The 13670-nt window shown below is 37.8% G+C and overlaps 1 protein-coding gene and 1 pseudogene across 1 annotated transcript; both read left to right on the top strand.

Annotated features, from left to right (window-relative positions):
• The first annotated feature begins 3493 nt into the window (after window positions 1–3493).
• Window positions 3494–4559, top strand: LOC141815180 (putative mitochondrial protein AtMg01110; annotated as a pseudogene).
• A 6961-nt stretch (window positions 4560–11520) lies between these two features.
• On the top strand, window positions 11521–12844 carry LOC141815665 (AT-hook motif nuclear-localized protein 28-like). Its single transcript, XM_074703618.1, has one exon. The coding sequence runs from the start codon at window positions 11847–11849 to the stop codon at window positions 12771–12773; it is 927 nt and encodes a 308-aa protein (XP_074559719.1). The 5' UTR covers window positions 11521–11846; the 3' UTR covers window positions 12774–12844.
• Window positions 12845–13670: the final 826 nt, after the last annotated feature.

Below are 13670 nucleotides of genomic sequence, written 5' to 3' on the forward strand. Positions count from 1 at the left end.
GAAGGAAGAAAGTGATGCTATTACAGCTGTTCTCGGAAGAGAAGTAGAACTACAAGATTCTTTTTCCCGGCAAAGTACTAAGAAAAGCAACGCGAGCCTAATATAAAAGTAAATTCTGAGCGAAAATGGAATGATCATCCATGGAGCCAATGTAAAGCCGAGTGCGTTCATTTGGCGCTGTTTAAAATGAAGATCTCGAGTTAGGCGCTTGAGATACGACTTTATCTAAGACCTGTATGGTCTCGGTCTTTCCTTTTATTTGACTCTAGCTCTTGCTCGCGCATTTGGTACTTATGGAGGGACTTGCTTTGCTTGCTTCCTCCCCCTGTGAGAACCGCCTACCGTTTGCGTTGATTTCACGTGCCCTAAAGAAAAAGTATAATGGGAAGATCTGTTCAAATAATAATTTTTTGGTCACGTCGCTGTCGCAGCAACAGGTCGTGAATGGCTATCGGCCATTCACTCTACCATTCGGCCCTTACTATATATTTGGCGTAAATTACAGGAGTCGTCGGCCCTTACTATATGGTAGGGCCGCCATACTATAATAAATTCCCGATATATTAGGGCCGCCTGTATATAATATAAGTTCCCAATATATGGCCCTAAAATGAATATAAAGAAATTATAGCTCTGTTGGTGAAGGAGATAAATAGCCCCTTTGGCCCTGCATTCATAATATAAGTTCTAATCCGCCTGTATATAATATAAGTACCTCTGCTACCCCTGATTAGTCGTAAATAGCCTTTGGGGCTATTTACGACTAATCTTCTATAATAAATTCCCGATATATCCCTAAAAATCAAGTAAATTCCGCCATACTATAATATAAGTTCAAATATATAGTAAGGGCCGCCATACTATAATAAATTCCCAAAGGAGATAAATAGCCCCAAAGGCGTAGACTAATCCGCCTGTATATAATATAAGTTCCTCTGCTACCCCTGTATATATATTGGGCAGATAAATAGCCTTTGGGGCTATTTACGAAAGGAGATAAATAGCCCCTTTGGCGTAAACTAATCCGTCTTACTATAATATAAAGACCTCAGCTATGCTGAGTAGAAGAAATAGCCAAAGGGGCTATTTACGACTAATCCGAATTTCCCTAAAATCAATCTAAATATATAGTTAAGTTCTGTATATAATATAAGTTCCCGATATATCCCTAAAATCAAGTCAACATATAGTTAAGTTCTGTATATAATATAAGTTCAAATATATATACAGGGCCGACGACTATCCGACGTACTTATATTTTTGGCCCGAAGAGTAGTGAAGTCGGTGCCCCCAATATATATACAGGGCCTTTCTTTCCGAACCCCCGAATTGCAGCTGAGCTATAAAGGGCATTTTTCTCTGTGACGAGGTACGAGAGGGGCCCACCTGCGAGCGGCTGATCGGTTGTAGCGAGGCGGTGGGACGAGTAGCTTCCAACACGAGAGGGGCCCACCTGCGAGCGGCTGATCGGTTGTAGCGAGGCGGTGTCTCATACGTGAAGGGTTCAAAACGTCGTTTTCTATAAGCAGACTTTGAGACTATACGAACAAGAACTAGATCACACCCGGCACAAGGAGCGAGACAAGCACCAATGGCACTTTCCTGATTGGAAGTGGAAGAATGGAAGGAAGTTCAAGCACACCTTCAGACGAGACCTTCTCCTAGGCACGAGGCAACTGGACTCTCTTTGATGACCTATTCTACGCATGAACTCTGACTCCCGCTTGAAGAGGCAGTAGGAGATAGATCCATTCCTTCCACTTCGTTAAGATTTGGTCTTTTTGTCTGGCAGAAGTTTATGAACACAGTTCGAATACAAGAGAAGCAACTATACCGGCAGGAACAATGGGATATCTTGCACCTGAGTATGTTTATTCGGGTATTCCCACCGAGAAGACAGATGTTTACAGCTTTGGTGTGGTAGTGTTAGAGGTGGCAACGGGGAGAAGGCCTAAGCATAAACCTCTTCAAGCTTGCCTTCCCGAAGTCTCCGTACAAGCTTTAGTTCTTTCTTTTCTTTGTTCCTTGGGATGTCTTGCCCTAGGGAATATCCTTTATTAGTTAGATTGATCCTATCCTATCTGCTTCTTAGCTTAGTTAGCTTAGTCGAAAGCTAGAGATTGATTGCCTTTCACTCGAAGTAAAGCAAGTTTCCTCGGTCAAGCTTATCCCCCTTTCCCGCATTAAAGAAATGAATAGACGAGGGGTAAGTAGCTTAGCTGGTAAAGAGGTAGACGGAGAGGACTGAGTTTAGGGTTCTTCCCCGGGCATTGGGCACCATCTGAGTGATTCATTCCTCAGCTGGGGGGGAGTAACGACCCCCCGAGCACGTTGAGCGCAGAGCAATCTGTGTTTGCGTGTCTTTGTTCAAGAGCACATTCATCGGTTGATGACGAAAGTCACAATAAGGTGAATACAACTCGAATCTGGACTCCGACTTTTGCAGACGGAAGATAGAGATCTAGTGTTCCTAGACGCCTTCCCTTGTACTGACAAGTTCCGGTACATCAAGGAGAGTGATCCCTAGGGCCGGATAAGTAAACAGATATGTGTAGGGCGCTGATGTTAAAGGGTGGTCCCGCATAAGGGCAGCATAAAATAAATCATGACAGCCTTATTTGGTAATTTTGTTGAAAATCTGCCTCAGGTTTCTTGGCGCCGTGTGTTTGAACACACGGGGCATCTACGGCGGTTCCTGATAAGGATCTCCGTAGCTGTTACGGGTCATCTTACACTGGAAGGAGCGATTTGCTCTCTGGTTGTAGCGCGAAGAGTTACTGCACTGATACGTAAGTCAGGCTTATTATTCGCTTCACTTTACTTGAAGCAGTGTGCTGTGCATTTGCAACAGTACTATGCTGATTCGGAGGTGATAGTAGGGAAGTCTGCTGTCAATGTAAGTCTTAGTAGGGCAGGGATACCAACGATTATTCCAAAACACCATCGTTTTATCATTATGAAAAGAGGTGATAGAGGAAAGAATTTGGTCCGCTTGTACCTCTCGCGGTTTAGTCTCTGTAGGATAGTTCCTCTCGCCAAGCGGGTAAGCAAGGCGACGTTCGAAAGTATTTCAGAGTTTCCACCGAGTATAGCGGGTGTACGCGAATTGTGTGGGCAAATGAAAGAGAGTTTTAAAACCATACAAGAGCTATACATGCCTTGGATTTCTACGATCCCTATGTTTAAGGGGATATCGTGGAAACCGACCTGGAAGAGTGTTCCAAACGATGATAGACAGTTTTGGCGAAAGCCTAAACCCGTCCCTAACATATTTTCGTCATTGAAATATGAGACGGCTAGTTTCGTTTATCGGACTAGGATTTTCATCCGTTTGGAGTCTCTGCATCCCGGAATGTTGTGGTCTCATAGGGTGTTATATCCCTTAGACTATAGTTATAACAGAAGGGTATGTTGGGAAAGCCTAAGCTTTTTCCTTAATTGGGTAGAGCCTTTCTATAGAAAAGACGTTCGGTGTCTCTTCTCAGGCTTTCACATGGTCGCCTTGCCAGTACCCTTTCGGGAGCCGCGTCGTCTGTTCGCCATAGGAAACTATGTGCTGCAGCGATTGCTTTATCCTGTACATAACTGGGCAATGCAGGTCTTATCCCGCATTCCCACTGACGGAACGTTCAATCATGAACGTCCGATCCATCGTCTTCGCCGCTATAACCCTTCTCTCATTCTATCTATAGATTTGAAGGCGGCAACGGATAGATGGCCACTTGAGATCATATCAGCGGTTTTCACCATGATATTTGGTCGTTCGGTGGCGTTATGTGTTGTTGATGGGTGCCTTAGATTGAACTTCTTTCAAGTGTCTAGACCCTTAGTTAAAAGATCTACACTTGTTGCGTTCACTACAGGTCAACCCCTCGGATATTACGGCTCTTGGGCACTCTTCAGTATTTCACACCATTATCTGGTGTGGTTTGCTGCGCTGCTAGTTTATCCTAGGAGTAAGGTACCATTTCGAAAGTATGCTCTTCTCGGCGACGATATTGTAATCGCCGCCATACTAATATAAGTTTCGGTGGCTGAAAAATAGAAGGCTCTGCTCGACATCATGGATGTCCAGACTTCAGTTGATAAATCGATTATTTCGAAGAATGGCTCTATTGAGTTTGCTAAGCGTTTCTGGGTAGATGGGATCCGTGTTGATCTCACCCCGTGCGAAGGCAGTACTTGCATCCGTATCATTTATCGGTCTGTGTCAGTTGGCGGAACGGTATGATCTTTCTAGATCTTCCTTATTCCGGTTGGCTGGTGCAGGTTTCCGAGTCCGCGGGCGAATGCTCTCCAGTACGCTGTCAAGGCGCCCCCCTAACATATTTTAGTCGCGGCTTCGAGTAATAGCGGATAAGTCCCTTTCTTACTCTCGGCTACCTTTGGATCTTTGGTTGGGAAGAGGGAAACCTCTGAACCCATATCTGAAGGGTATCATGGTCGAGAGATCGGTTAAAGCAGAATGGGGGGAATTCTGGTGTACTATTGAGAAGACCTGCAAGGGAACGAATTGCCCAAACATTTTGATAATCTGTTTGGGCTGTAGATTTAATTAGCACCAGCCTAAAGCAAATAGAAAGAAAAAAGAGTTAGTTTTTCATTTGTTTGTTCATTTATTTATTTTGTATATGCAATTATACATAATTATTCGGGATGCTGTGTATAGTTTTGTTGATGATTTCACGCAAGATTATTTGAATGCATTATTGAAAATTAAAGTTGATATTAAAAAAAACAAATTATTTGTGAAAAAATCAGGTTACTTTTTTGAAATTACAATTAATTATATTACTATCTTTTAGAAGTATAACTTATTGGAAACTTAAGTTGGCTTTTTTTGGGAACTAAATTATCTTGTTGGAATTTAAGGTTGATTATTTAGTCTTTGTAGTATATGGTCGACTTCTTTATATTTTTCAGTATAATTTTTTTTTTGAATTGTATATAAGAGGATAGTCTTTAATATAATCAAGTGCTCAAATGCATATCTTTTTACTAAAATTTCTCTTGTTTTTAAATTTCAGGCAATTATTTTTTATTTAATTTGGTTGCTTCCTCCACATTATTTTTTTTAACAAGCTTGGATCGTCAAAACATTTTCTATATTTTAATGGAAATATTTTTAATCTGTCGTCACTGTAAAGAGAGAACGGAGATTCAACCGATACCATACGAGAATTGCTAGAGTACATGAGACATTATGAATTCTGGTAGGATTTTAACATGGATGAGTTAGAGTTTTAGTGGTCTGTTAGAGTAACAGTGCCCTAATATTTTAGGATGATACAAAGACTCTTGGTCTGTGTCAAGGAGACTTGTTGGTGTAGGATGTATCCCAACTTCTTTACGAACATGAAACCATATGCTTATCGTCTCTAAAACTTTTGGACTAAGACCACCAGGATCAGCAAACGTCCAAGGATTAGTTCAACTGTATATACACCCTTTTTTGGGGCCAAGAACCACACATACACTATATTTTCATTTAACTATATATTGCATTAATTGCAATAAGAGAAGGTTTTCAAGTAGGGATTGGATAATAACAAAGGCTTAATTGTACTAGTTTCTTTCTTGTTGCCTTGGCTCATGAGATGCTAATTAGATTTCTCACAAGCTACCCATCACCATCTACTAAGTCTTGGAGGTTAATTATTAAGTCGTCTAATTCCACCAACTTGCAACTAAACTTGGAAGAAGAGGACGAAGAAAAATTGATTATTGGATAGGAGTTTCTTTCAAAGATTTGGCCTTGTCTGATGGGTGTTTGGATGTATATGTACTTTGAGACATGCCCATTCATGTAGTTAATTTTTACCCTCTATTTGAAGGCGTGAAATTTCCCTCGGGGTTGACTCTATTTATTGCTTCTTGGAAATATTAGATGTTGACAAAATTATCAAACTTTAAATGCAAGATTATGACACTCCAATTTATTTTCACATCGATATAACGTCAATGAGTTTCTCTCTATCATGTTATATATATATATATATATAATGAATAGATCCATCATTATTGTACTAATTAATATCATGTTGTTCCTCAGAAGGAACACGTTACAGGGTCAGATTGTAATGTCTTGGTAAGAATCGTTATATCTTCATGAGAACTTGGATGTAATATTAAATATGTAAGAATTCTTACACCATAAGTTGGATAAAAATAATATTATAGGAAATTATTTGTTCAAGATTTGAAATATGAAATCTAAGAACGTTTATTACAAAGCAATGGAGATAGTAGATATAATGATTAAGAGAAGAATTAACATATTACAAAGTTCGACTGTAATGTCTTGGCAAGAATCACTACATCTTTATGATAACTTGAATGTAGTGTTAAATATGCAAGAGTTCTCACACCATAGGTTATATAAAAATAAATATTATAGAAAAATTACTTGTCTAAGATTTAAACATAAAACCTAGGAATGTTGATTGGCAAAATAATGGAGATAGTAAATATAATGATTAAGAGAAGAATTAATATTTTATGTATACAAAAAATAAAATAGGTAGGAGAGAAGAAAGATGATAGAGAATTTAGAATTTAAATTATAGTATACAAGAAGAAGTAAAATAAGAAATGAAGTAGGGTAAATAACTCACTAAAGAATAAAGTAGTAGGAGTAGTTAGAAAGGGGATATAATTATAGCTCTCAAAATAATAATAACAAAAAAAAATATTAATGTAATTATTATATATGCACCTCAAGTAAAATTAGATAGAATCATACATCAAATCTAAATTTCGGGACGACTTAGATGATGTATTAATTTTAATAGGAGAATATCTAAATGAGCATGTAGGAGTAAAAAATGAGAAATATGATAAGATATATACATGAGGGGTTATGAATTTGAAATAAGAAATGAATTAAGAAGGTAAAACTATATTGGATTTTGCAATCACATATGACATTATACCAGCTAATATATTTTCAAAAAAATAAAAAAAATATTTGGTTATATTCAAAAGTGAGAATAATGAGTCACAAATTGACTTTCTTATAGTTAAAAAGAAGGATAGAAAATTTTATAAATATAATAAGGTTATCTCTAGAGAAAACTTAACTATATAACATGACTTAGTAATGTTAGGTATATGTCTCAAATACAATATCAATAGAAGAAAAATGTACATAACTTCTAGGGTGCGTTTGACTTAAGTTATCATATATAACTTTGATTATATGATTATCTGATAATCACACAACCAAGGTTATGGGGTATAAAATATAACATAATATTATTTGGTTTAACTTATTTATTTAGAGAGAATAAAACATAACCAGTTTAACATTTACTATATTACTCTTGATTTAATTTATTTTTAAATTAAATTAAATTAAATTAATAATATTAATAATGATAATAAATTGATAATATATAAAAATAAATATAATATATCTATAATTTTATAATTTAAAATAAATTTATATATTTTTAATAAAATAATTTGTTAAATTAATAAATATAATTTGTTATTTTCTAAAAAAATTTTAAATAAATATATATATTTTAATAAAATAATTTGTTAAATTAGTAAAATAATTCATTAAATTAATAAAATAATTCACTAAATTAATAATTATAATTAATTAATTTTATTTTTTAAAATTTAAAATAAATTTATATATTTTTAATAAAATAATTTAATAAATTAATAAATATAATTTGTTAATTTATTTTTTAAAATTTAAAATATATTATTATATATATATATATATTTAAATTAAAATTTATTGAATTAATTAATTCTATTTCAATTAAGTTTTAAGATACATTTCAATTAACTCAGTTTTAAAATCATAGGATAATTATAAAAAAAATTTGCATTAACCTCCAGAATTATAAAAAAATTTAGGCTACCAAGGTAATCACATTCTTGATTTATAACCCATTTGTTGATGTGACGGGGATGTTGCATTATTTGGGAATCAATCATAACCTGAACTAAATAAACCTTGGACAGATAACCAAGGTTATTAATGATAACTCCCAACTAAACACCCCCTAGAAATAAACGGTGGAAGTTAAAGAATGAGAAATAAAACTAATTTAAGGAGAGGATAGGAGTATAAGTATTAAGAGAAATACATGATAACTCGGATATGATGACATTAAAGTTGAAAATGACGGCCAAGAGTGTACATGGTGAGTCAAAGGAATGTGTTCCACAAAGTAAAAAATCTTGATGGTGGAATGAGAAAGTACATATGAATGTGAAGGAAAAACGAACAACCTATAAGGTATTATATACTTTTAAAAATGAGGAAGATTTAAAAAAGTATATAATAGCTAAGAAAGATGTCAACAAAATAGTGAATAAAGCAAAAAATGAACGTTTTGAAAGGTTATATCAAAAATTATTATAAAAGAAGAGGAAACATACATTTATATAATAGCTAAAGTGAGAGAGAAGAAATAAAAGATCTTATTCAAATAAGTTATATTAAATATGAATGTAATAGAGTCTTAGTAAATGATGAAAAAAATAAAAGAGCGATAGAAGAAATATTTTCATCAACTTTTTAATATAGAGGTTTAGGTGATTAATTTAACTTAGGTAATTTAGTAGGTCAAATGAGTATACAAATTTACATTTTTATCATATAATTCAATCTTCAAAAGTAGAACAAGTTTTAATTATAAATGAATTGCAAAATGAAAAAGTACTTGGATTTAGATGATATTCTAATAGAGCTATGGAAGTGCTTAGGAAAATAAAATATTGAATGACTTACAAAATTATTATATTGAAAACTAAAAAAAGTATTATCAATGGAGGGTAAATATTTTAGTTCCCTTATATAAGAATAAAGGAGACGTATAACATTGTGTAAATTATATGGATATTAAACTAATGAGTTATACAATAAAATTTTAGGAAAGAGTAATATAAAAAAAAACTAAGGAATGAGACAACGATAATAAAAAATTAATTTAGATTTATGTTTAAAAGGTCGACAATAGAAGTCATATTCTCAAACAACTAATTAAAAACTATTGAGAACAGAAATAAAGCTTACATATGATATTTGTCAACCTAGAAAAAAACTTATGATAAAGTTTAAAAGAAAATTATATGAAGAATTCTAGAAAAGAGAGGTATTAACATAATATATATTGAACTAATTAATAATATATATGAGAATGTAATGACAAAAGTGAAAATTTTAAATGTATTAACCGAAGTATTTCCTATAAAGATATGGTTATATCAAAAATCAACTTTTAAGTCTTTATCTTTTTATATTAATCATAGATGAACTCACTAGACGTAGCCAAAATACGGTACTATAGTGCATGTTGTTTGCAGATGATATTGTTTTGATAAATGAGACACATTAAGAAGTGAATGCTAAATCGAATCTTGTCTAGAAATACTAGACGACTTAATAGATTAAAGATAAAATATATAAAACTTAAGTTTAACAATATTAGATATAATGTGATAATTGTTAATATAGGAGATGACGAGTTATTTATAACTGAGAGCTTTAAGTATTTAAGATTATTTTTTTATAAAAAGATGGAAGGATTGAGAGAGATATGTTATATAGAATACAAGAAAGATGGTTAAAATGGAGGAGAACATTAAGTGTTGTTTGTGATCATAAAATACTTCTAAATTTTAAAGATAATGTTTATAAAATAATGGTTAGACCTATTATGTTATATGGGACTGAATGTTAGGCTATGACTCAAGCGTATGAGTAGAAGATGAGAGTTACAGAGATGAGGATATTAAGGTGGATATGCGAATATACTAGGATGGAAAGGATAAGAAATGAATATATTAGAGAGAAAGTCAGAATTGCACCTATTCAGGAAAACTCTAAGAAATACATTTAAGGTGATATGAATATACACTTAGATGATCAATAAATATTTCAGTTTGATGATGTAAAACTATGATAATAAAATTATTTAAATATAAATGATAATATAGTAGGAAATAGATATAAAAGGATTCATACAGTGAACCCACCTAATAAGATAAATTTTATTATTGTTATCGTTATTGTTGTACATTTCAATGATGTAACTCACCCCTTCCTTTCAACCATAAAAAAATTGATCATTTATCTCCATGTCAAATGTCATGAAGAATTTTCAAAAACTCTTTGACTTACTCTCAAACTGATTCACATCGTCTTAGATGAAACAAAAGTTTCACCAAAACATTGAATTCAATGATCTTACGGTAACACGACACCTAGCTCCATTTGTATCTCATGACATTTTTTAAAGTCACTTAGGGGGCGTTTGGTTGGAGCCTTTTCCATTTTCATTTTCTAATTTCCGTGAAGTTGTTGTTTGGTTTACGTTTTCTAATGTCATTTTCTAGAAAATGAAAAGGCATTCTCTTAAAAAACAGAAAACAATGAAATATCGTTTTCTGATCGGAGAAGAGAAATGAGAAGGGAAATGAGAAAATGGGAAAACGCGGCACAGTAACTCCTCCTTGTATCATCGTTCGATTTTTCTCCTGCTGCGTGGAGGCTGGCGGGGAGGCTGGCGGAGGCGGTCGCGAGGCTGGTGGAGGCTGGCGGAGGCTGGCGGAGGCGGGCGCGGAGGCTGGCGGAGGCGGGCGCAGAGGCTGGCGGAGGCGGGCGCGGAGGCTGGCGGAGGCGGCTAGGGGGACAGCGGCGGAGTGCGCGGCGATCTGCTGCTGCTTCCCCTGCTGTGTGGCGAAGCTGCTCGTGATCGTGGCGGTGAAGCTCCCCGCGAGGCTCGTTCGGTGCGCCCTAAGGCACCGCAGTGCGCGGAGCTCGTGGAACAGAGAAGCCAAATGTATTTTTCCATTTTCTTTTCCAGAAAATAGAAAATAGAATACCATACCAAACGCATTTTCTATTTTCTAAAAACTGGATCAGAAAATAGAAAACTAGAAATAGAAAATAGAAAACAGAAAATAGAAAATATTTTCCAAACCAAACGCCCCCTTAGTTTTCTCCATTCTCAGAGATAAATTCATGCAAAAGTACATAAACGAGAGCATGCTTTATCATTTATGGACTCGAATACATAAATGAAGTTTTCGGGAGGTAATTAAGTTGATTACGATGGAACAGAATTGTTGAAATTAAATGAGCAAGGATCGAATCTCAATGAAGCTGAAATAACATCATCCTCTGTCGTGAATAACTATAATTTTTTAATTTATTTTTTCACATATCATCATAAAATTAATCGGGTAAAATTGTTGTTCTGCTGAAGAATACATAAATGAAGAGATGGAAGATTGGATAATGTTGGCTTGCTTTAAGAATGAAGGTGGAACAAAGAATAACGCCGCAGCCACTGTCATCTCAATGAAAAATCATGCTGTCTATATATTTTTGTAGTATTTGAACCCAAATCGATTAGCTATTTATTATGTGAATCTAATGAGATATTATTCCCTTCCTTCCAGATTACTAGTACATGAGAACGGATATCAGATTCAAATGGCTTTATATTTTAAAGAGAGAATTTCTACAGATAATTCTGAATCTTAATACTGGTTTCTGTCTTTAAAGAGGATTGAGTTGAACAGGGAAAAGACAAAGGAAGAGAGTCTCATCTTTATCCCTTTCTCCTCTTGGAAGTTCTCTCTCCTCTCCATCCTTTCTACAATTGTCCAGAAGTCCACACGCATCAAAAAGGGTAGGCGGCCAGCAAGCTCAACGCAAAGAGAAGCTTCACCAACTCCGAGACCCCCATCTCATCTCCTATCCTCCTTCCTTCCTTTAAACTCCTTCGCTCTGCTCGACAGGCCTCTTCTTGCACTCTAGAAGAAGAAAAAAAAGTGTTTTTTTAAAGTCTCCTTCCGTGTTTTCCTTGCACAGTTCTATGTTCTTCGCTACCTTCGCCGCCGGCAGCATGAAGGACGAACCTTTTCAGCGCCACTATCTCCACCACCACCTCCAGCAGCAGCAGCAGCAGCAGCAGCAGAGGAGTCTCTCTGATGAAGTAGACAGCAGCAGGAGTAGCGGCGAGACCAAGAGGATAAAGGTCGACAAGCCCAAAGAGCAGGCAGCGGTGGAGGGGTCGACGATCGAGGTGGCCAAGCGGCCGAGGGGGAGGCCGCCGGGCTCCAAGAATAAGCCTAAGATCCCCGTGGTCATCACGCGCGACGCGGAGCCGTCCTCCGCCATGCGCCCTCACGTCCTCGAGATCCCCTCCGGACACGACGTCGTCGACTCGCTGGCCGCCTTCTCCCGCCGCCGCAACCTCGGCGTCTGCGTCATCTCCGGCACCGGCGTTGTCGCCAACGTGACCCTCCGCCAGCCCCAGCTCAGCGGAGCTGCGTCGGCTGCCACGATCGCTTTCCGCGGCCGCTTCGAGATCCTCTCCATCTCGGCCACGTTCCTACCGCCAGCGATGGCAGCGCTATCGTCCGCCGGAACGGGCGGGGGCCTCTCGATCTCTCTAGCAGGCCCGCAGGGGCAGGTGGTGGGCGGAATCGTGACGGGCCCGCTGGTGGCCGCGGGGACAGTGGTAGTAGTAGCGGCCGCATTCGCCAAGCCGACCTTCCACCATCTCCCGGCGGGAGACGATGCGTCAGTCTCCGTGTCGGTCTCCGGCGACGGCAGCCGAGGCGACATGGAGGAGCGCGAGCAGCAGTTGCACGCCCAGCAGCGCCACCAAGGGCCGGCGGAGGGGGTCTCGGCCGCAATGACATCTGAACCGACCAGCCTCTCGGTCTACAGGAGCCACGCGGCGTCGGACGTGATTTGGGCGCCCATGGCTCGCCCTCCGCAACCTCCCCCATTCTGATGCATAATTGAAGCTTCCAGTTTCCCTGCTTTGTCATCTTCAATTAGATATTATTGTTTCGAGTTCTTACAGTTCCTCTGTTCACATAAATGTCTCCCACTCTAAACCACTACTCTCCAATATTTGCTCTCCGATCGATCGATCAATTAAGAAAACTCCTCGACGTTCTTTTCTGTAAGAGCGCTGCATTAAGTAAGACTCCATCCGAGTCCTCTGTAACCCTGAACGTTGTATGGATACTGAGAAGATTTCCCTACCTTTTTGCTAGCATTTGGTGAGGAGACAAAGAACTGAGTGCATGCTCTAATTGCAATTGATCCAGAGTTGGCAGAGCAGTAGTACAGTAGCAGCAGCAGGGATACCCACGCCATCTATTGCTTGCTGATCTAGATCTCTGCTTGTCTTCTTTCTTCCTCCTGCGCTGCGTCCCTGGCCTGTTTGACCAGCAGGGAGGGTGGTCGCATTAATTGGGCGTGCCGGGCGCCATTCCTATCCATGAGCAAAGTCCAGTCTGATACCCTTGACCTTGCCTTGGCCTGGGGGAGGGAGGGACTGAGTGAGTGGGTGCATGCACTTTTTGACTTGAGTGGCGTACAGAGTCGGGGCTTTAACCTTGGGGAAGAAAGAAGAAAGGTTGGTGCATCAAAAGCAGCATACGCATCATAGTAGTACTATAGCTGGGCAAGAAAAGCAAAATCTGCGTGCAGTTCTTGGCAGTTAGGGGGTTGTACTTTGGCTCTCTGGCTGGGTATTAGGAATGTAAAAGCTTGCGTAAAGAGTTATTAGATGTCGCACGCATTTTCTGATGCCCAGAGATGCTTTCTAGCTAGCTCCATGGCTGAGTCAGACATGGAGGGAGCTTAAGGAGATGATGGCAACAGCAACAGCAATTGCTAG

Source organism: Curcuma longa, chromosome 21, assembly GCF_044706935.1.
Source record: "Curcuma longa cultivar G26 ecotype Majalengka, Jawa Barat chromosome 21, ITB_CL_G26_1.1, whole genome shotgun sequence".
In the NCBI taxonomy this organism is placed as follows: Eukaryota; Viridiplantae; Streptophyta; class Magnoliopsida; order Zingiberales; family Zingiberaceae; genus Curcuma; species Curcuma longa.